Source organism: Canis aureus, chromosome 3, assembly GCF_053574225.1.
Source record: "Canis aureus isolate CA01 chromosome 3, VMU_Caureus_v.1.0, whole genome shotgun sequence".
NCBI lineage: Eukaryota > Metazoa > Chordata > Mammalia > Carnivora > Canidae > Canis > Canis aureus.
In genome coordinates, this window is record NC_135613.1 from 53,331,427 (window position 1) to 53,356,307 (window position 24,881).

Genomic DNA, 24,881 nt, shown 5'->3' on the forward strand with positions numbered 1-24,881 from the left:
AAAAGGGATAGAAAATTTATTTGAAGATTTAATAGCTGAAAACTTCCTGAATCTAGAGAAGGAAACAAAAATTCAGATCCAGGAGGCACAGAGATTCCCCAATAAAATCAACCCAAGGAAGTTCACACCAAGACACATGGAAATTGAGATGGCAGAAAGTAGTGATAAAGAAAGAATTTTAAAAGCAGCAAGAGAAAAGAAGGAAGTTACATACAGGGAAACCTCATAAGGCTATGAGTTGATTTTTAAGAAGAAACTTTGTAGGCCAGAAGGGAGTAGAAAGATACATTCAAACGCTGAAAGGAAAAAATCTGCAGCCAAGAATCCAGCAAGGCTTCCATTCAGAATAAAAGGGGAGACAGAGTTTCTCAAACAAACAAGCATTAAAGGAAATTATGACCACTAAACCTGCCCTATAAGAAAAGTTAAAGGGGACTCTGAGTGGAAAGGAAAGATCATAAGAAAGACTAAAGAAAGAAGGAAGCACAAACACAGTAAAAGTAAGCATATCTGTAAAAAAACAGTCAAGGGACTCACAAAATAAAAGGATGTAAAGTATGACACCATATACCTAAAATGTGGAGGGAAGAGGAATAAAGATTAGGTTCAAAAATAAGTGGCCATCAACTTAATATAGAGTGCCATATGTAGAAGATGTTATATACAAACCTAATGGTAACCACAAATAAAAACCAGTAATAAATATGCAAAAAAATGAAGAGAAAGGAATCCAAGTATATCATTATAAAAAGCCCACTTGTCATGAGAGAAGAAACAGAGAAGCACTACAAAAACATCCATAAAACAAGTAACAAAATGGCAACAAATACATACATATCAATAATTACTTTCAATGTCAATGGACTAAATGCTCCAATCAAAGGGCATGGGGTGATGGAAAGGATTAAAAAAACAAAAACAAAAAACGAAAACAAGATCCATCTCTATGCTGCCTACAACAGACTCATTTCAGACCTAAAGGCCCATGCAGCCTGAAAACAAAGGAATGGAGAAGCATTTATCATGCAAAGGGATGTGAAAAGAAAGCTGGGGTAGCAGATAAAGGGCTAGTTTCCAAGATCTATAAAGAACTTCTTAAACTCAACACCAAAGAAACAAACAATCCAATCATGAAATGGGCAAAAGACACGAACAGAAATCTCACAGAGGAAGACATAGACAGGGCCAACATGCACATGAGAAAATGCTCTGCATCACTTGCCATCAGGGAAATACAAATCAAAACCACAATGAGATACCACCTCACACCAGTGAGAATGGGGAAAATTAACAAGGCAGGAAACAACAAATGTTGGAGAGGATGTGGAGAAAAGGGAACCCTCTTACACTGTTGGTGGGAATGTGAACTGGTGCAGCCACTCTGGAAAACTGTGTGGAGGTTCCTCAAAGAGTTAAAAATAGACCTGCCCTACGACCCAGCAATTGCACTGACCCAGCAATTGCACTGACCCAGCAATTGCACCCCAAAGATTCAGATGCAATGAAATGCCGGGACACCTGCACCCCGATGTTTATAGCAGCAATGTCCACAATAGCCAAACTGTGGAAGGAGCCTCGGTGTCCATCAAAAGATGAATGGATAAAGAAGATGTGGTTTATGTATACAATGGAATATTACTCAGCCATTAGAAACGACAAATACCCACCATTTGCTTCAACGTGGATGGAACTGGAAGGTATTATGCTGAGTGAAGTAAGTCAATCGGAGAAGGACAAACATTGTATGTTCTCATTCATTTGGGGAATATAAATAACAGTGTAAGGGAATATAAGGAAAGGGAGAAGAAATGTTTGGGAAATATCAGAAAAGGAGACAGAACATAAAGACTCCTAACTCTGGGAAACGAACAAGGGGTGATGGAAGGGGAGGAGGGCGGGCGGTGAGGGTGAATGGGTGACGGGCACTGAGGGGGGCACTTGACGGGATGAGCACTGGGTGTTATTCTGTACGTTGGTAAATTGAACACCAATAAAAAATAAATTTATTATTAAAAAAATAAAAAAAAGAAAGCTGGGGTAGGAATACTTATATTGTACAAAATAGATTTTGAAACAAAGACTATAACAAAAGACAAAGAAGGACATTAGATAATCATTCAGGAGACAATCCAACAAGAAGATTTAACAGTTGTAAACACTATGCAGCCAACATGGGAGCACCCAAATACTTAAAGCAGTTAATAACAAACATAAAGTAAATTAGCTATAGTCAAATAATAATAATAACAGGGACCTTTAACATCCCACTTATAACAACAGATAGATCATCCAAACAGAGCATAAACAAGAAAACAGTGACTTTGAAAGACACATTGGATCAGGTGGATTCAACAGATAGAGTCAGAACATTTTATCCTAAAACAGAATACATGTTCTTTTCAAGTGCACTTGGAACATTCTTCAGAACAGATCACATATTAGGGAACAAAACAAGTCTAAACAAATTCAAAATCAAAGTCATTCCACATATCTTTTCTGACCACAATACTATGAAATTAGAAATCTACCACAAGAAAAAAAATCTGGAAAGGGCATAAATACATGGAGGTTAAGTAACATGCTACTAAGCAATGAAAGAGTCAACCAAGAAATCAAAGAGGAAATCCAAAAACCCATGGAGATAAACAAAAATGAAAACACAATGTTCCAAATCTTTGGGATATAGCACAAGCTGTCCTAAGAGGGAAGTTTATGGCAATACTATGAGAAGCAAGGCAAAACTCAAACCACCCTATACCAAAAGGAGCTAGAAAAAGAACAAACAAAACCCCAAAACAGTAGAAAGAAGGAAATAGTAAAGATTAGAGAAGAAATAAATGGAAACTTAAAAAACACACACAATAGAACAGATCAATGAAACTAAGACCTGATTTTTTTAAAATTGATGAACCTTTAGCCACTCATCAAAGAGAAAGAGAGAACTCAAATAAGCAAAATCAGAAATGAAAGAGGAGAAATAACAATGGACACCACAGAATTATGAACAATTATAAGAGAATATTATGAAAAACTATATGCCAAGAAATTGTACAACCTAGAAGAAATGGATAAGTTCCTAGAAACATGTAACCTACGAAAACTGAAACAAGAATAGAAAATTTGAACAGACCAATTACCAGCAATGAAATTGAATCAGTAATCAAAAAACTTCCAACAAACAAAAGTCCTGGACCAGATGGCTTCACAGGTAAATTCTACCAAATGCTTAAAGAAGCATGAATACCTATTCTCAAACTATTCCAAAAAATAGAAGAAAGAGTACCAAATTCATCTATGAGACCTGCATTACCCTAATACCAAAATCAGATTAAAGACACCACAAAAAAAGGGAAGTAAAGGCCAATGTCTCTGATGAACTTAGATGCAAAAATCCTCAACAAAATGCTTTTAAACCAAATTCAACAATACATTAAAAGAAAATAACTCACCATGATCAAGCAGGATTTATTCCCAGGATGCAAGCATGGTTCAATAATTGTAAATCAATCAGTGTGATACATTACATTAATAAGAGAAAGGATAAGGGGAACCTGGGTGGCACAGTCAATTAAGCATCTGACTCTTGGTTTCCGCTCAGGTTGTGATCTCAGAGTTGCGAGACTGAGCCCTGCATCGGGCTCCATGCTCAGTGGGAAGTCTGCTTGAGATTCTCTCTTTTCCTCTCCCCCACTACCCACCCCATTCCCCCATGCATGCACTTGGTCGGTCTCTCTGTCTCTCTGTCTCTCTCTCCATCTCTCAAATAAATAAATAAATAAATCTTTTTTAAAAAATGAGAGAAAGGATAAGAACCTTCAACAGTTGAAGAAAAAGCATTTAACAAAGTGCAATATCCATTCATGATAAAAACACTCAACAAAGTATGTTTAGAGAGAATATCTCTCAGCATAATAAAGGCCATATATGAAAACCCACAGCAAACCTCATATTTAATGGGGAAACACTGAGAGCTTTTCCCCTAAGGTCAGGAAAAAGACAAAGATGTCCACTCTCACCACTTTTATTCAACACAGCACTGGAAGTCCTAGCCACAGCAATCATGAGAATAATTAAATAAAAGGCATCCAAATGGTAAGGAAGAAGTAAAACTTTCACTATTTGCATCTGACATGATACTAGCTATAGAAAATTGTAAACTCGCCACCAAAAAACTACTAGAACTGATACAGCAAATTCCATAAGGCTGTAGGTTACAAAATGAATGTACAGAAATCCACTGCATTTCTACAAATAATGAAGCAATAGAAATAGACATAGACAAATAGATATTACATGATCAAAAACTGGAAGAACAGTATTGTTAAGATGCCCATGGTACCCAAAGCAATCTACAGATTTAATGCAATCCCTATCAAAATACCAACAGCATTTTTCAAAGAATTGGAACAAATAATTCCAAAATTTGTATGGAACCACAAAAGAGCCTGAATAGCCAAAATAATCTTGAAAAAGAAAAACAAAAGCTGGAGGTATCAGAATCCCAGATTTCAAAATAACCTATAAAGCTGTAGTACTCAAAACAGTATGGTACTGGCACAAAAACAGACACATACATCAATGGAACAGGATAGAAAGTCCAGAAACAAACTCAAGATTATATGGTCAATTTTTGACAAAAGAGTCAAGAATATGCAATAGGAAAATGTTCAACAAATGATGTTGGGGAAACTGGACCACTTTCTTACACCATACACAAAAATAAACTCAAAATGGATTAAAGCTCTAAATGTGAGACCTGAAACTATAAAAGTCCTAGAAGAGAACACAAGCAGTAATTTCTCTGATATCAGCTTTAGCAACATTTTCTAGCTATGTCTTCTGAGGCAAGGAAAACAAAAGAAAAAAAACTATTGGGACTATATCAAAATAAAAAGCTTCTGCAGAGTAAAGGAAACAATCAACAAAACTAAAAGACAACCTACAGAATGGAAGAAAATATTTGCAAAGGATATATGTGATAAAGGGTTAGTATCCAAAATATATAAAGAAGTTGTACAACTCAACACCCTAGAAACAAATAATCCAATTAAAAATGGGCAGAAGGGGCAGCCCGGGTGGCTCAGCAGTTTAGCGCCGCCTTCAGCCCAGGGCCTGATCCTGGAGACACGGGATCGAGTCCCATGTCAGGCTCCCTACATGGAGCCTGCTTCTCCCTCTGCCTGTGTCTCTGCCTCTTTCTCTCTCTCTCTCTCTCTGTGTCTCTTGTGAATAAATAAATAAAATCTTAAAAAAAAAATGGGCAGAAGACATGAACAGACATTTCTCCAGAGAAGACAGCCAAATGGCCAAGAGATACATGAAAAGATGCTTAACATCACTCATCGTCAGGGAAATACAAATCAAAACCATAATGAGATTCCACTTTACACCAGTCAAAATGGCTAAAATCAACAACACAAACAACAACAGTGCTGACAAGGATGTGGAGAAAGGGGAATGCACTTGCAGTGTTGGTGAGAATGCAAACTGGTGCAGCCACTGTGGAAAACAGTATGGAGGATCCTCAAAAACTTAAAAGTAGAACTATCCTGTGACCCAGCAATCACACTACTGGGTATTGACCCCCAAAATAAGAAATACTAATTTAAAAGAATATATGCACCTATATGTTTATGACAGCATTATTTACAATAGCCAAACTATGGAAGTAGCCTAAATGTCCACTGATAGATGAATGGATAAAGAAGATGTGGTTGGTATATGTATATAATGGAATATTACTTAGCCATAAAAAATAATGAAATCTTGCCATTTGCAACAACATGGATAGAGCTAGGTAGTATAATGCCCAAATAGGTCAGAGAAAGACAAATACTAGATGATTTCATTCATATGTGAAATTTAAGAAACAAAACAAACAAAGTAAGGAAAACAAACAGACAAACCAAGAAACTGACTCTTAACTAGAGAGGACAAACTGATGGTCACCAGAGGGAAAATGGTGGGTGGGGGAATGGGTGAGATCGGTGATGGGGATTAAGTAGAGCATTTGTCATGATGAGCACTAAGGCATAGAATTGTCAAATCACTATATTGTACATCTGAAACTAACACTGTATGTTAACTGTACAGGAATTAAAATTAAAACCTTTTAAAAGCAGGCTCCTGAGGGGTTCAGTCAGTTAAGCATCTGCCTTCTGCTCAGGTCATGATCTTGGGATTCTGGGATCAAGCCCTGAGTCAGTCTCCCTGCTTGGTGGTGAGTCTGCTTCTCCCTCTCCCTCTTCCTGCCACTCTCCCTACTTGTGCTATCTAGCTGTCAAATAAATAAATAAATAAAATCTTTAAGAAAAAAAACTTAAAAAATATCACTAGAAGAATCCAATGTTTGGAAATATTAAATACATATAAACACATCATCATGGGTATTAAAAATACTTAGAACTAAATTATAATTTTTTAAAATTTTTATTTATTTATGATAGTCACAAAGAGAGAAAGAGAGAGAGGCAGAGACATAGGCAGAGGGAGAAGCAGGCTCCATGCACCAGGAGCCCGATGTGGGATTCGATCCCAGGTCTCCAGGATTGCGCCCTGGGCCAAAGGCAGGCGCCAAACCGCTGCGCCACCCAGGGATCCCTAGAACTAAATTATAATGGAAATATCACATGCTAAGACCTGTGAGATATAGGTAAAACTGTACTGAGAAGGGAACTCATAAATTTAATTGTTACATTAACAAAGATGGCTCAAAGTAAATAAGCAAAGTATCAATCTTAACTTAGCCAAGAAGAAAAAATAAATCTAAGGAAACAGATGGACATAATAAACATAAAAGAATAAACTATTGAAACAGAAATTAAATTATAATAAAGAGGATCAATGGATTTATAAGATGGCTCTTCGTAAATCCCGGCAAGATTAATCATAGAAAGCACAAATAGAAATGAATAGAAATGAGAAGAGCAACATAATCATAGATTCTGAGGAGAGTAAACAGATAATATTATGAATTTTATGACAATAAAGAATTACATGAAGTGGATATGTTCCCAGACAACTATGACTTAATAAGGAATAGAAAATCTTAATAACTCTACAACCATTAGAGAAATTATAGGTAAAAATCTCATCAGAAAGAAAATACCAAGCCCAGATGTTCAATAGGAGATTTAAATCAAATCTTCAAGGATCAGAGAATTCCAATCTTACCCTAACTCTTCCAGAGAATAAACAGGAAGGATTACTTCCTAACTCATTTTATGAAACTAGCAAAACCACAGAGCAAGATCAGAGAAAGTATGACAAAAGAAAAGTGAAGGCCAATCTCAGTTGCAAAGAGAGATACATCAGCAATAAACAATGTATTTGCAAACAAAATTAATCAGTGGATATATTGGAAAAGATAATACTTTGTTGGGCTTTTCTCAGTAACACTCAGTTGGCTTAATATTAGAAACCAGTATATTCACCAGTATATTAACTTAATAACCAGTATACTAACTTAATTTCGATGCAAAAAAATGAGAATTATCTTAGCAGAGTTAGAAAAAGTCCTTCATAAAATGCTTTATCTGTTTGCTACATCCCCGTAACAAACTAGGAATAGAAAGGAATTTCTTGAGGGGCCCCTGACTGGCTCAGTTGGAAGATCATGTGACTCTTGATCTCAGGTGGGTTGTGAGTTCAAGCTCCACCTTGGGTGTAGAGATTACAAAAAGTAAATAAATAAACTTAAAAAAAAGAAGGGAACCTGTTTAATTGCATATATAGAAACCATAAAAACTCATGGCAACGGGGGGCGCCTGGGTGCCTCAACAGTTAAGCTTCTGAGACTCTTGGTTTTGGCTCAGGTCATGATTTCAGGGTCATGGGGTCAAGCCCTACATCAGGCTCCATGCTTAGCATGGAGTCTGCTTGTCCCTCTCCTTCTGCTCCTTCTCCTGCTCTCTCTCTCTCTAGTAAATATTTAAAATCTTTTTTAAAAAACTCACAACAACAAATATGCTTAGTGGTAAAATGTTGTAATATCCCCTTTAAGATCAGACAGGATAAGAGCACCTGTTTTTACCACTTTATCCAACATTAAATTGCAAGACCTAGCCAATGTAGCAAGAAAAAAATAGTGATAAAATGCATTTAAAAAAAAAAACCTATCAACAACACTCAGAAGGAAGAAATAAAACTATTATAAATTTGAAGATGATGACTATGTAATAGCAAATACAAGAGTGCACAGATAAATTATTGCAATTAATAAGTTAATTTAGCAGAGATGCTTGATACAAAATCAATAAACAGAAATCAATTCCATTCCACAGAAAATACAATTTTAAAATATAGTTTATGCTAGAAGCCTAAAATTGAAATACCTCAGAATAAATCGTAAAGACACAAGAATTATTTTAAAGGTAATGATGACAAAATTTCATCGAAAGACATTAAAGTGCATAGAGAAGGGATCCTGGGTGGCTCAGCGGTTTAGTGCCTGCCTTTGGCCCAGGGCGCAATGCTGGAGTCCTGGGATCGAGTCCCACGTCGGGCTCCGGGCATGGAGCCTGCTTCTCCCTCTGCCTGTGTCTCTGCCTCTCTCTCTCTCTCTATCGTAAATAAATAAATAAATCTTTTAAAAAAAAGTAAATAAATAAAGTGCATAGAGAAATGGAAAGATGACCTGTTCATGGGAAGGTACACTCAGTGATCAGGATGACCACTGTCCTCAAATTGAGCTATAGTCATTGCAATATAATAAAAATCCCAACACATGTTTTTCTCCTACAAATGGATTTTTAAATTTATGTAAAATAACAAGGGCCAAGAATTGTGGAGGCAGTCTTAATGACAATGAACAAGGCGAGGACTTTACCTGCCAGATATCGGGATTTATGACCAGATAACTAGGACTTTGTCATACAACGCAGTGGCAAACAAATGGCTACATAATGAGAAAGATACAACTATAAACCTTTTAGGAGAGGGTATAGGAGAACATCATTAGGACCTCAAGGCAGAAAGGGATTTTTTTAAGACAAAAGAATGCAACATAAGGGAAAAAGAAAAAGATGAACACATTTGGCTACGTGATGTGCAAACATAGCGTAAATGCGGTGGAAAGGCCACACAATGGGAGGCTGTATCTGCAATATATACAACTAGCACAGGATTAGACTGAGTATATATCAAATATCAAAAAAAAAATTCTAAATATCACAAAGGAAAAAATAAAATCTGATAAAAAGTGGGCAAGAGCTCTGTAAGGGCACAGAAGAAACACAAAGTCACCAGAAACATAAAAAGAGGAGCCACTTTATTCATGATCAGAGGAATACCAAATATGGACCACAGTGAGATACCACTAACCTGATGTGATTGGAAGGCACCTTAGAGGAACCCGGTCATTGTCTCCCTTCAGGGATAAGGAAATGGGGTCAAAGGATGAGAATTCTGCACGTTTATGCTGTTTCGCCGGCCTGCGAGGATCTTACGAAGCTGTGCCTGGTAAGAGGCACCTGGTCGCTGTCATCACTACATCTTGAATCAACCATGTACTCTGATGCTGGCCTTTGGGGTCTTACCCACCCTGGAGGGACTGCCTCCTCTCCCATGGCTGGCTGACCAGTTCCTAAAGGTGGTAAGTGACTTGTCTTTGCGCATGCTTTTCATATGCAAACCAATCAAGCCAGAATTCCTGTCTCCAACACCTCCTCCATCTGGCTCCCACACTCCACAGACCACTATTCATTTGCTCTAATCACTCCAGGGCCACAAACCAAAAAACTAGAGATAGTCCCCCTGGCCCCAGAGCCTGTTAGAATCATTCAAAAGAGCCAATCCTAATCCTGCTGACCCTCTCTTAACTATTCTGTTCCATGGAAACCACAATAAAGGTTCTTGCCCTCGTTTTTCTCATCATTCCTTCTGCCTGTTTGACCCCTACTGCCTCCCCGTGTGGCACACAATGTGTCTCATTGTCTTAGAATCTATGATTATAACCAAATACCTTTCCAATGGCAGTCATTTTCCATCAAGTCTCTCAGTTGGCCATATCACACGTAAATAATAGTAAGACTGACATTTTGAAACATGTCTCTGTGTCCTTGGATGGCAGACTTGCCGATGGAGAGGGACCATGGAGCAGCTACATTCAGAGACATCTCTGTTTCTGCCCTGCCTCCAACCAGTACTTCCCTTCATTGCTTCTCAGGTCCTCAGTGAACCAAAGTTTTTGTGAATGTGGAAAATTGGCCCCTTCTTAAAGAACACCTGGCAAATCCCTTTAAAATATCCCACAACACTTGCCTGGAGTTTCCTAGAGTGGAGGACCATCACACTCTTACCAAGTATCTTGGAATTCATCTGCAGATAAACACATCCTTGATGGGGGCCATTTCCTTTCTGCTCCTAGTACTAGATCACTGAGCAAGGCAGCTGTAGCATTAAGTAAGACTACCCCCCAAACTCAAGGAAGGGGTCAGGTTGGCTCCCCTGTGCCCACAGCTGACACACCAAAAGCTTATGGCTGTATAGAGGGATCGTGACTTCTGGGTGGAGGTGGTAGTTGAGATTTTTTTTTTTTAAGATTTTATTTATTTGACATAAAGAGAGAGCACAAGCAGGCGGAGCAGGAGAGGGAGAAACAGGCCCCCTGTGGAGAAGGGAGCCTAATGCAGGGCTCTTTCTCAGGACCCTGGGATCATGACCTGAGCTGAAGGCAGATGCTCAACCAATTGAGCCACTCAGGCGCCCCTGTAGTTGAGACTCTGACAGTGGCAGATCTGTGGGGACAGGCAAAGGGGAAGTGACTGGGGGACCATACATCCACCTATTTACCCAGAGACCAATGCTCTGGATGGGAGAGCCTGGCACTGGATAGTCAAGGTACACAGGGGAACAGACCATTGCAGATCCAGTCTGTCCATAGCTAGAGTGGCAGAGACAGGCACTGGGAGTGTGAGGATTTAGTGACTTCCACATTGCACAGCTGGATAATCTGAGACAAGGAGCAAGTGGCAGAAATAAAATCTAAGAGGTCCATTAGACCCCCTTCGCTTCCCAGGCTTAAAGAGATTTCACAGCCAGGGTTGCAAAGGGAGCTCAGATCTGCCATTATTGCATAGAACGTTATTTACCACTTACTGAGTGCTTTTCACACCCTGGGCACCAAATGGAAAATAAAACAAAAAGAGGCCATGTCTGGTAAACCGAGGGAAGGGCAGGACTAAAGTTATCACTGTGTCTAAGGGCCTGGAACCTCAGCCAGCTGTTTTAATTTTTAATTCAACCACTGAACCCCTTGGGGAAGAATATGAAAGGGATGAAAAACATGGTGCCCCCCCCACCCCCCGCAACTACTTGGGATGCTGGAAGAAACTAGAACAACACTATTACCTGTCAGTGACATAGTCAACAAGATGCTGTTTGAACATGAGGCTCCACCTCTTAATTATATTTAGCAGAGATGCTTTAAGAGGCCGGACATCAATTTTCATCCAGCTATCAAACGTTTTGATGGGCTCCAGTCTACACACTTCTTCATAGAGCTTTTCATAGGAGTCAATCTGTGCTTTAAACTGATGGAGGAGAGGAGGATTCTCTGGGATGCCATCTTCTGCATGGGCTTCCATCTCCTCGGGGGTGAGGACATGCCCATACAACAGAAACTGGCTCAGAATCTCCTTCCGGTCCTCCACATAGAGGTAGGAATATTGGCTGAAGGTGTCCCGATAGCCACAGCAGAGGGCCATCATACCCTGAACCCTGTCCAGAAGCTTGGTCCTCATGCTCGCCAAGTGGGCCATGCCCTCTATGTCAGCCTGGTGGGGGGGGGGGGGGGCGGAGCAAGACAACACACAGGTTACATCCGCACTCGGCAATAAGTTTGCAGATTGGGCTGGGAGGCAGGGCAGTTGAATACACTCAGTACCTGGTAGTGGGGCGAGCCAGTGTGTGGGGAGAGCCGTGGCATCAAAGACGATACTCCAAAAATGCTAGTAATAAGCCCCTCAATAGCGTCATAGAAGCCACCCTTCACTCCATACTCCAGGGAGGGAGAGAAAACTAATTCTGGTATGGCTAAGCTCAGGTGTGCTTCAAATATCGGAGTGAGTCCTGTCCTGCATTCTGAAGAACAAGGGACGCATACACACAAAACAAAGAATGGTTAAAATGGGCAAAGGGCAGTACCCATTTTGAAGGCCCTCAGAACACTTCTTTCCCTGCTATAAGCTTTTTGGGCATAGGAAAATAGAAATACAAAATTTGCTAACCCCCAGAAAAGGTGAGGGTAACGGTCTCTCAGTGTTTATCAACAGGGGAGCCACTGACATTTCGAATAGGCCAATTCTTGCGCAGGCCTGTCCTGGGCATTGCAGGACATTTACCCTCCTGTCCTCGGAGAACACATCCCAGGGACTGCTCAGCCCAAGCCAGTCCCCTTCCACATTCCCAAATGCCTGGGTCAGGGGAGCGAAGGGGGGCGCAGTATGGCCTCTGGTTGAGAACAGGTTGATTTTGCCAAGCTAATTTCTTAGAAACAGCTAATTTCTCCTGAGACACAACGCCTGCAATTCCACTGGTAGCCACTAGGCGAGCTGTGGCGCCCTTGTCAGTAGTTGGCGTTGGCAGGAAAAACAAAAACAAGTTACCATCCTGCCCGTTCTGATCTTCCAGGAAGACAGAACGTCTTTTAATTCTGTAGCTCTATAGTGATAAAAAATTAAAAACTGTATAAATAATTAACAGATCCCTGATTACTTGCTAGACTAACTTGCCTCGCTGAATTTAAATCAAAATATAACAGGGAGCAAGATGTTGCAAGTACAAGATTGGTGCTTAAACTTTTATTAATAACCACTTATCTTCATAGGTCTCCTTGACTATGGCAATATTTGGGAGACCGTGATGTGCTGGATGCTGTGGGTGGTGGAAACCCATTCGAATCCGTTACCCTTGTTCCTCCCTAGAGGCTGCGGTAAGAGTGGCCATGTGGCTGCCTTTCCCAGCCCTGCTCTTGGTTAGGTAGGCAAGAGGACTGGCTCACCAGTGGAACATGGAGAATAGTGATGGCTGTCACTTCTGGGCTGTGGCCCTTGAGACAGCAGGGGACCCATCTGTATGCTCGCTCTTTTTCCCCTGCTCACGGATGAGAGCCTGGATGTGTTGGTGGGACCCAACTCAACCACAGAAATGAAGACAAGGCCCTAGAATGTGGTGGAACCACAGCATGGTGGGAACCTGTCCACTAACCTGAAGCACTCTCCTTAGCCTAGAACTTAGGAGCTAGATCTCTTTGTCATGTAAGCCACATTATTGATGGAGTTTTGGTTACCGTAGCTTCGTCATTCACCCCAAACCGAAATAACTGTGGGATCCTCAAAGATATGTAAGACGAGAGCCTTGCCTTCAAAATTGTGGGAATGATAAATCTGCATTACTAGATTAAGATGTGTGATTAAGTGCATATTTAACTTAAGGGAATGAACAGAAACTACACTACTCTCATAGAATAGTTTTTTAAACCACCTATAATATTAGGCTTTGCATATGTGCTCCTGCTATATTCTGCATTACTCTCTGTATGAGATACTGATCATTTAATAGATCGGGTTGCATACAGTTTATAGGATATAGAAGACTCATGAGACCATTCGGACTATGTGAGATTTCTGTTCCCTGTGCTCCCGTGGGAACCTAATCCCTATGTTCGAGGCAATGACGTCATCATTACCACACAAACCAGATTATCTTGGTGGTTCCACCACCTGGGTCAAGTCGGTCACCTTGGGAGTTAAGAGGGGGAAGAGCAATTCTGCTAGAGGGGGTAGCATCTACCCTGGGCAGGGTTTGCATTCTGAGAGGTGACAGTGAGTTCAGCCCAAGCCAAGTGTGCTGGGGCATCGTCCTGGATCTTCTAGAGAGGTCTGAGGCCCCCTGAACCTCCTACCCTCGAGGAGGTTTGGTTGGTTCTCCAAGGTGGACACTGTTGGCACTGCTCCCTAGGAGCCAGTTCTCCAATCTTCCTGCCCCACTGGCTACTTGAATCCAGGCTCTAGAATGTGATCCCCACCACACCAACTACCCCTGAGCCTGTTTCCTGCTGCCTAATCTCCTTGATTTGGAGCACCCTTCAACCTTGAAAACAAAGACCATGCCTCTGATCTCAGTGACCCCATCTACCGAGACCACGTGGGGTTTGCCCACTTTCACTACACCCAGCACTGAGCCTTGCTTCCCTCTATTCTCAGCCCAGGCGCCTGCACATAGCCTCTTATTGGGGCTGGGTATCTGGACATGGATCTTGACCTACCCATTTTACCACTGGATTTTCTTTCTTCTCTCAGGTTGGACTTGACGTCTTAAAGTCTCATCCCCACCTTCAACCTCTGGCTTCCAACTATTCACCCTGCCTTTCCATTTTGATGAATTCTTCAATGCAATGCTTACTAAACTCCTCAGAATCTACCAGAATGTGAAGATTTAATTCAAATTTTGCCTGAACCCTTCTGTTCTTTCCATCCCATCACTTACTAGCCAAGGTCGGCCCTGTGTACCTCAACTCGGTTTATCCAGCACAATTTAAAGCTATTTTTTTAAACAGCTCCAGAGAATGCCCATGACCTTCTTAGCATTCCTGTTCCTTGTGACAGTGACCTCATCCACAGCTTGCCTGACTCTTTTTTCCACACAGAAAAACTTCTGTTAACCTGGCGACTACAACCTCCCTGTGTTCTCAAAAGGCTTTAGAAATAGAGAACATTAGGCTTGAAGGCACAGAATGTCCCCCTCTCATTGCCATGAACCAAGTCTGGATGAAGCCGCCATTACTAACTGGGCTTCATCCTCTTTACTGAAACTTTATTTAGATTAAATTGGCATTTATGTTTTTGCTGTTGCTATGGGCCTCACTATCTTAGAGCCTGGCGTACCACCTGAGTTTTAGACAGAGAGACATCTTTCCTCTGGGAACAATTTAGAAACTCAACACCTTGGCTATTTTACTACATACAATTCATAAAATATCCACAACATTTTGGGAAAAGTCACTAGGCACTTGGTCACACTCCACTGTTATTCAACAGGTGGTATTATTATCTTCTCAGGGATAATGCACATCCATAAGCCAGTAAATACCAGTGTTTTCCAGGAGGTACTTGAGGGAGCACTCAATAGCAAGAAAAAACCCATCCAGCAACATCTCATCGATGTAGTTAACGTAAGTCTTCCAGATATTAGAGGTTGGGTCTGCCACAAACAGACCTAGGTTTTCCTACAAAAGAAAGAAGAATGGATTTAAACCATGTTTAATAATATGGAAAGCCTGGTCTAATTGTCATTAATGGGAATAAAAATAACACTGTGGGGGGAAAAAAAGCATTCTTGTGAAAAGTTTGCTATTACACATATATCAAGTCCATTCTGTCTAATGGGTATGACCACTGATTGAAAGGAACAGAGTTGATCCATGAAGGGAATATAGAGTCTCATCCCATCCCCAAGAAAAGAGGATGGTGACAGACCACTTTCCCAGGAAAAATGGGCCACAGGGTGTGATTTATAAGTGTTGATGGATGTGCTGTGGAAGAAGCTATATCAAGGCAGAAGTTAGGGCAGAGAGAGGAAGGGACACTATGGGGAAAGGGCTTTAGGATTCAAGGCATGTAAGAAATTCGGGGTTCAAACAAGTATAGTGTTTCCAAGCTAGTCTTTAGAAATGAGCTGGAGTGTTTTGTTTGGGGCATTTACTATTAAAAACCATCATATTGAGTGACTTAGAAGATGCGTATACCTAGGGGACCCCTGGATGACTCAGCTGGTTGAGCATCTGACTCTTGACTTCAGCTCAGGTCATGATCTTTGGGTTGAGATCGAGCCCCACATTGGGTTCTGTCCTAGGCATGGAACCTGCCTAAGATTCTTTCTTTCCCACTCCCTCTTCCTCTCCTCTTCTTTCCCTTTCTGAAGAGAGAGAAAAGGGACACCTGGGTGGCTCAGCGGTTGAGCACCTGCCTTTGATTCAGGGCATGATCCCGGGGTCCAAATTTGAGTCCTACATCAGGCTCCTTCAGAGAGCCTGCTTCTCCCTCTGCCCATGTCTCTGCCTCTCTCTCTCTCTCTCTCTGTCTCTAATGAATAAATAAATAAAATAAAATATTTTTAAAAAGAGAAAAAAAGAAAACATACACATAAAGGGACACATGTGTGTCCCCTCCCCCTCTCCCTCCCTCCCTACTACCCTCATCTGGTAACATGGCATGGACACACACACATCCCACTTACTCATCACCATTTTCATTATCAAGCCTTCTGACATCAACTTTCCATTTATCCCATATCTTCAAAGAAAGTGGTAACTACTTTGCAGAAGTAATTTTTTAGGCCACTCATAAATTACCTCTACAGACATTACCATGTATAAACCCCCCCTAGATTAAAAAAAAAGAATCTCATGATCCTGTCTTTATGTGACAAAACTCTAAAATGTCTAAAATGCATTATATACCCCTTTGTTTCCTCAGCAGATATAAGATTTTCTCAATGATTTAAAGCCTATCATCATGCAAATCATAGCATGGTGACAGTATAGAGTTGCTCTCGGATGTTATTAAGTGCGTAGGTCTGTTTGCTTCTTTATTTTTTAAGACATTTAGTTTTTATGACTGCCTGTATCGTTGTTTTATCTCCCCCCTAATGTCACACTCGTAGATGGCTATCTCCATATTTTGACTTTTCACCTTAGATCAGTGATGGTCTAAGGAGCAAAAATGTTGGAATTTCTGTGAACTAAGAATAAGTGGGTCAAGTTTCTGATTGTAGCCAAGACAGCAATGAGATCAGACCTACCCTTCTGCTACACACAACTATAGGATTGGATAGAAGAACAATTCTTCCGGGGCAGCTAAAGAACAAGAGCACAGTGATGTGATCCTTTAGGGAAGGGAAATCCTCATGGTGAGCTTCACAACCACCTAGCTTTCTACCTGGAGGCACTTTCCAAACCTCAGCTCAGGGAAGTGGACCATGATGATAGCATCCTTCCTGCTGGGCAGAAAACAAAACAAAACAAAACAAACAAACAAACAAAAAACCCAGCGACTAGAGTGTTCAGGACTATGGAGACTGTGAAGTCTCCTTGAATCTTTGAATATTAAGCTGTATATCCTTAAAACAGATTCTGTAAGGCTTGGCAGAGAACAGTTGTGGTAAGCTGCACAGAGATCATGTGGTCATACAACACTGGACAATGTTTGTGATTCTATCAGAAATAATAGGGGTGCCCGGGTGGTTCAGTTGGTTAAGCCTCTGCCTTCAGCTCAGGTCATGATCCCATGGTCTTGGGATCAAGTGCTGCATTAGGCTCCCTGCTCAGGGGGGAGTCCCCTTCTCCCTCTCCCGCTCCCTCTGCTTGTGCTCTCTCTCTCAAATAAGTAAATAAAATCTTTTAAAAAATTATGAAAGACTTTATAGATAACCTAGGAATCGTGCCAAGACCCCAGAAACACTATGCTTTGGAGGTTAGAACTGCCCTAGAGTAAGGCCTCCTTAGAACCACCCTCACAAAGCTTAAAATTGAGCCTCTACAGGAACAAGCTGATCCACCAGTAGGTTGAGTAGTTGAGTCCTACATCAGGCTCCTTCAGAGAGCCTGCTTCTCCCTCTGCCTAAGTCTCTGCCTCTCTCTCTCTCTTTCTCTCATGAATAAATAAAATAAAATCTTTAAAAAAAAAGAGAGAAAAAAGAAAACATAAACATAAAGGGGCACATGTGTGTTCCCTCCCCCTCTCCTTCCCTCCCTCCTACCCTTGCCTGGTAACATGGCATTGTCTGCCAAACAACACAACCTCTTTAAAGGAAATAACAACTCAGTTCTAAAGCGGTATCCAATATGACTAGAACATAGCATAAAAAATTACTAGACATACAAAGAAGCAGGAAAGCATGATATTTAACTAAGAGAGGAAATAATCACCAAGAACAGACTTAGCAAATAACTGCCCTACCAATCCTGGAATGTATCTTCCTCAGACTTATTTTATGTGAGAGAAAAATAAACTGTTGTCACATCAACATTAAAAAAAAAAGACTCCGAAAATAAAATAGATGTTGGAATTAGCAGTCAAGAATGTCATAATTTGATTTAAAAACTCCTCAAATTTGATGAAAAATAGGTTCAAAAAGCTCACAAACTCTGAGCTGGGTGAACAGAAAGCAAACTGATTCAGGCACATCTCAGTGAGACAGAAAACAAACAAACAAACAAAAACACAAAGACTAGAAAAAAAGAATCTATTAAAAGCAGTCTGAGAGAAACAATACATTACATATAGAGGAACAAAGAAACAAATTAGGGCTGGCTTCTCAGAAACATTGGAGGGGAGGAGGAGACAAGGAAATAATTTTTGTAAGAGAAATAAAACTGTCTATGCTGATTTCTATATCCAATGAAACTATCCTTCAAAAAAAAAAAGTGAAATAAGGACATTTCAGAGAAACAAAAACTGAGAGAATGTGTCATTGGCAAACTGGATCTGTAAGAAAAGCTAAAGGGAGTTCTTCAGGCTGCAGAGAAACGACCACAAGGGGGAAGTCAGCTTTTCAGAAAAGAAAAAACAAGTTTGGAAATGGGGAGTATGTGGGTGAATATAAAATACTATAAATACCTTTTCTTGAGTTTTTTTTTTATTTTTTAAAAGATTTATTTATTTATTTTAAAGAGAGAGAGAGAGAGTGGGGGAGGGACAGGGAGAGAGGGAGAGAATTCTAAAGCAGGCTTCCTGTTGAGCATAGAGCCTGACTTGGAGCTCCAACCCAGGACCCTGAGATCCTGACCTGAGCTGAAATCAAGAGTTGGTCACTTAACCGACTGAGCCATCCAGGTGCCCCTTTTTCTTGAGTTTCTAAAACAAAAACATATAATACTCTGCAAGGCCTGGGATTTATTGTGGGATTTACTTAACACGCATGTACACTCAACAGTACAAAAGTTGCAGGGGGGCTTGAACTGAACCATAGGGTGGCTAGGTTCCTATATTTCACAGCAAAACTCTAAGTTGAAACATACTAAAGTCCAGAATGACCACTGTAAATGGATGGGATGACTATGCAACATGATGGAATGCCAATTGAGAAATTAGTATAGGAACACCTGGGTGGCTCAGTGGTTGAGCGTCTGCCTTTCGCTCTAGTTGTGATCCCAGGGTCTGGGGATTGAGTCCTGCATTGGGCTCCCTGCAAGGAGCCTGCTTCTCCCTTTTCTATGTTTCTGCCTCTCTCTGTCTCTCATGAATGTATGAATGAATGAATAAATAAATAATCTTAAAAAAAGTAGAATAGAATATTTTTAAAATAGTTAACAACAAGATGGTAGGAAGGGAAGAACAGAAAAGCAAAACAGACATGAAGCAAATAGGAAATGGCGAGATGGTTAGGTAAATCCAATCACAGCATAATTACATTAAATGTAATAGTCTAAACATTCCAGTTAATAGGCAGAGTTGTTAGGGATGTAAGTCTCTACTATATTGTCTACAAGAGAAGAAATTTGATTCCAAAGAAACCAACAGGTTGAGTGTAAAAGGGTGGGAAGATGGGCAGTGCAAAGTAGGAATGGTGAATCTGGAAGGCAAGACTACAGTATTAACAGGTCAAGGGAGTATTATGAGAAATAAAAAGTCAATTTCATAAGAATGAAGTGGTCAATTCCTCAGGAAGTTCAAATAATTATAAGTGTGTTCGTACTAAAAAAGTGTCCAGGGACACTTGGATGGCTCAGTCGGTGAAGTGTCTGACTCTTGGTTTTAACTCAGGTCCTGATCTCAGGGTCATGAGATCAAGCCCCACATAGGGATCCAGCTCAGCACAGAGTCTGCTTAAGACCCTCCCACTCTCCCTCTTCCTCTGCCCCTCCCCCTCCAAATAAACAAATTATTTTGAAAAAGAAACAAAGGAGCATCAAACACTTGATGAAAGCTCTGACCACACTAAAGTCTTAGACAAATCATCCAGAGTCACAGGCAGAGATTTTAACCCTCTATCTTCAGTAATTGGGAGAATAAAGGGGCAAAAAACTCAGAAACCATCCAGAAGATCTGCACAATACTATCAACCACTTTGAACTAACTGGTATTTATGGGACACTATACCCAACAATGGAAGAATAAACAAATTGTCAAGTGGACAAGGAACATGCAATAAGGTGGATAGTATTCTAGGTGTTGGAACAAGTATTGGTGTATTCCAAATAATTCAGATCTTAGAGAGTATTTTCTCTGAACACAATTGGACTGAACTTGATGCCAATTTCATCAAGCTAGCCAGAAGAGCCCCAAATAAGTGAAAATCAAACAATGCACTTCTAAACAACCACTGAGTTAGAGCATGAGTCACAAGCAAAAAAAAAAAAATTAAGACTGAATGACAATGGAAATGAGGTGCACAAAATTTCTGGAATGCAACTAGAGCAGAGCTCATAGGGAAAATTATGTCAAATGCTTGTATTCAAAAAGAAGAAGAAAGGCTCAAAATCTATACCCTAAGTTTCTGTCCTTGGAGGCTGTCCCCATGAATAGGTGAGCATCATGACCCCAAATTAAGGAAAGAAAGGATAAAGAACAAAGAATAGAAATCAATGAACTAGAAAGCAGATAAATAAAATTAACAAAGTCAAAAGTACAATACGTTGCTTGCTTCAAACCATAGACAATCCCAGATAGCATCTGTGACTCATTACTGATTTTGTGCGTGAGATCAACCTGCCAGAACTGGCCCATGTAGGGCAGCTGGAGTAGAGCTGAAGCTGGTGGCCACTTATAGCTCCCTTCCATGGTCTGGTCTTTGATGGCAGACACGAAGCTGCCCTGATCATAACACAGGGCAGAGCCTTCCTGCAGAAAGTACAGCCGCCCGCACTGTTTCTTCTCTTTACAAAGGCAGGTAGAGAGGCCACGGTCATCTTTCATCTCCTCAGGCGTATAGAGCCAGGTTACGGAGGTGCTGCTGGGGGTTCACATGGGCTGTGTGGAGCAAGTCGGGGCTGGTTAGTATAGAAGATAATTTAGGGTTTGGTACTGGGCATGGCCTTCTCTCTCCTTGAGGTTTGGTGTGGGACTTAAGTCATGCGGGATCACCATTAAGACAGTATTAATTTTGACATACTGATACCAGAATGTGCCTTTCCTCTCTCCCTATCTGTTAGCATCCCTGAAGGCAGAAGGCACAACCTCTGTTGATTGTCTTAATTTTCAAATCACTTCTTGCACCCAGACACACTTCCGGATGCTCCCCCTTGGCCAATGGTATGTATATCTGAGAGGCTGGTTATTACCTGAACAAGGGCATGAATCTGAAGTCCAGATTCTTTGATGAGATTGTAGTATTTTTCCAGCTGATCATGCTGATCATCCATGGAAAGAAGGCATTCCCTTTTTCCATCTTTTCTTTTAAATATTGGAGACACCCATGTTTTAATGATGTTTTGAATCTCTTCCACATTGTCTTTAGCCTTCTGAATTCTTTGTTCGAGATCACGGATGCTATCAGTGATTTGAATGACATAATCCCAGATGCCTGTGCCCCCAAAGAAACAAAATTAATAGAAATAGCTAAAGGTCTAATTGCTAGAAAAGGTAAGGATTTAATATTTGTAGGTTTTAAAAGACTTTTACCTGGGTAGGTTGAACAGCCCATGCTTATCATAACCCTCATAAAGGAGGGAAAGAAACAAAGAGGTAATGCTTACCAAACCAGTGCACAAAAGTTGGCACAGTTGCTGGGGCATAACCAGTACACCATGATGATTTCATTTGGGTTAATGAACCTTATTTTTCTAAGCACTTTTGCTTTATTAAATGTTGAAAATACTGTTCCCTCTTGTATATAACATACAGTTGTAACTCACTATGACATTCTAAGACTTCTGAGTTGACCATAACTTTCTTTTGAAACTTTAACTCTTTTGAGTTCAAGGGAAAATTAATCTCCCTCCCCTGTGATTCCTCATGCTTTATTTTTAACTCTATGATAGCTTTTTATCACAGCCTGTCTTGCACAATTTACAGTTGTACATGTCTGTGGTCCCAACTAAGTGTGAGCTCTTTGAGGGTAGGAGCCATGTCTCATACACCTCATATCCCATATTCCCCCCGAGTCCATCACACAGTATCCTACAAATGTTAATCCATCAATGAAATTAGTACTGAATTAGAGGATATATGAGAATTAAATGCATAGTACCCTCATTTAAGAGGTCTAAAGTTTAGGGGTGCCTGGGTGGCTTAGTCAGTTAAGCATCTGACTCTTGATTTTAGCTCAGGTCATGATGGGTCATGGGATCGAGTCCCCCACTGGGCTCCATGCTCAGCAGGGAGTCCACTTGAGATTCTCTTCTTCTCCCTCTACCCTTCCCGCTACTCACACTGTCTCTCAAATGAGTAACTCTCAAATAAATAAAAAAAGATGTCTACAGTCTAGTGAAGAAAAGTAACTCATAATATAGTAAAAGCCCTCATTCACAGTGTGCCCAACATATGCTGGAGACCACGGGAGGTGTCATGCGACCTCTGAGCCTCCTGCAGCACATGGTGGCAAGATTTTCTAAATCTACCAATCATATCCAAAAGAGAAGGAAGAAAAGGAATACTACCCTTCTTGTCTTCTCTGCTTTGAGTGTGTGTCTGAGAGGGTAGGCTTGTGTTTCAAACAAAAACCAGACTGGAGGGGGATCATTCATGGTTCTATCAACTTTATCAGGATCTTAACCCCTGACCTCCCTCCCTCCCCTGGATTCCAGGCGGTGCCCTGTTACCTTCTGTTTTCCAGCTCAGAGTCTCCTCTGCAGCTCTTAGGTGGAGGTCGATACCCTGCAGCTCTTCCTCCACTAAGGGAAATTCCACCTCTATAAGAGTTTTCACAATTTTATTGTACCAATTTGCCATCAGCTCCAACTTAGCCACAAGCTGCCGATAGAATTCCCTGGAGGAGAACAAGACTGCTGCTGTCTCAGGAACATGCTGCTTCTGCCTGGGTTCAAGATAACTCATTTCCTTCAGCACGGAAATCAGCTGGAAAGGAGAATCCACATTATGTGGCTGTGGTCAGTGGCCATGAAAAACAGCAATCACCAGTCAAAGATAGGAAAATCCCGGGGCCCCCAAGCTCCTTATGGGGCCCTTCTTAACTTTTGCTTCTACCTCTTTTGCAAATCTAGAGAAGGAAATTTGAGTTCTGGCAGAAGGAAGAGGACTCAGAGGCAGCAACAATCACCGAGTGCGTAAACCCCAAAGAGCAACTGCAGAAAGGTGGCCTCAGAGACAAAACAGGGCTACCTTGATGCTTTTGGGTATATGACTGACACAATGATGGGTTCGTGCTGACGGAGTCTGTTAGTTCCCATGGAGGAGCGAAGGAGTGCGGGAGGGGAATCACCTGGTCTGGGCCAGCCCCGTGCCTGAGAAGCCTCGAACTCAGACTCCTGGTAGTCTCCCCAACCAGGTCACAAGCACAAGAGACACTGACAATTGAGAGGCAATGCCCCATTGTACAACTTGGGATCATCAGATATGATCATCTGAAATAGCCCTTCACTTCCATAAGCCTGCATTGGTGTATCTTTGTGTCTTAACATATGAGAAATGGAAGTACCCGCACCTCTCGGAACATCTGTGGGTGCTACGTTGAGTGGAAGTACACAAATGAGAGGCCAAGCAGATGTGGTCCAATGGAAAAAGGAGCTTTCATCTGGGTTTTTAGGCATCCTGGTCTTCATTCTTTGTTTATACTTTTTTAATTTTAATTGAAAGAGAGACAGAGAGAGAGAGAGTCAGGGAGGAGCAGAGGGAGAAGAATAAGCAGACTCTGCACTATATGCAGAGCCTGATGCAGGGATTGATCCCACAACCCTGAGATTATGACCTGAGCAGAAATCAAGAGTTAGATGCTTAACTGACTGAGCCACCCCGATGCCCCACCCCCTTTTATTTATCCTTTTACCTCTGAACCTATGAGGACTAGTATATATAGGTAGGTGCGACAAAACAGATACCAGGCCATAGATTCTGCCCCCCTCTCCTTCCACTCCCCTTTCCTGACCTCTGCAGGGACATCTGGGCTCCTAGCTCCCCTTGCAGTGGTTCCAGACCAGTGCTTCACTACTGCCCAGCCAATTCTCCTCAGGGTTTAGGCAAATGCTAACCATTTGGCAGGACCTAGGCCTCCTAGTTTATTTTGAAATCAGCTCAAGGTAGATATTAAAAATTTAAATGTAAAAACTGAAAACAAAAACAATTAAAGCCTGGAGGCTACTTATATAATATTGAGGTGGAGAAGGCCCTTCTAAACATACAATAGGAAATAAAAGATAAAATTTATAAGTATGAAATATCATTCACATAATAAAATGGCACACCTCAACTGGTAAAAAACAAAAACAAAACAAAACACATATGCAACAGATTTTGTAATAGCTGACAAATATTTCCCAAATATTCTAACAAATTCAGAGGAAAAGAGAGTATTTCCACTCCAAAATGGGAGAAAGACATGAATAAGCAATTTGTAAAAGAAGAACTATAACTGGCCAATGAACACATGAGAAAGTTCTACTTTGCTAGTGGTCAGATATAAACTAAAACAATGTTGAAATATTATAAATGTACATACATTTATAATATATTTTATTTTTTACTATGTTATATTTTTATATATTATATATTATATTTTGTTTTATTTTTATTATATATTTTCATATTTAATTTATATATATTTAATATTTATTACTGTATTTTATTTCATTGTAAGATGCCTTCAATAGTAAGATTCACCATTATTTCATGTCCAACTATGGAAGAAAGAAAAAAAAATATGGCATGTTAAACTATAAACACATGCCATTTTTAGAGATGCTAAGATGTTTTAAAAAAAGTGCATCC

General features: G+C 40.6%; 1 protein-coding gene across 1 annotated transcript in view; it reads right to left on the reverse strand.

Annotated features, from left to right (window-relative positions):
• DNAH9 (dynein axonemal heavy chain 9) overlaps positions 1-24,881 on the reverse strand; it is a 331,426-nt gene that overhangs the window by 262,272 nt on the left and 44,273 nt on the right. Inside the window, exons 13-17 of the mRNA XM_077892621.1 lie at positions 22,760-23,015; positions 21,281-21,522; positions 15,091-15,226; positions 11,885-12,081; positions 11,350-11,774 (exon numbers count right to left, since the gene is read on the reverse strand). Coding sequence (XP_077748747.1) covers positions 11,350-11,774; positions 11,885-12,081; positions 15,091-15,226; positions 21,281-21,522; positions 22,760-23,015 — 1,256 coding nt within the window. The remainder of the gene's footprint in view (positions 1-11,349; positions 11,775-11,884; positions 12,082-15,090; positions 15,227-21,280; positions 21,523-22,759; positions 23,016-24,881) is intronic.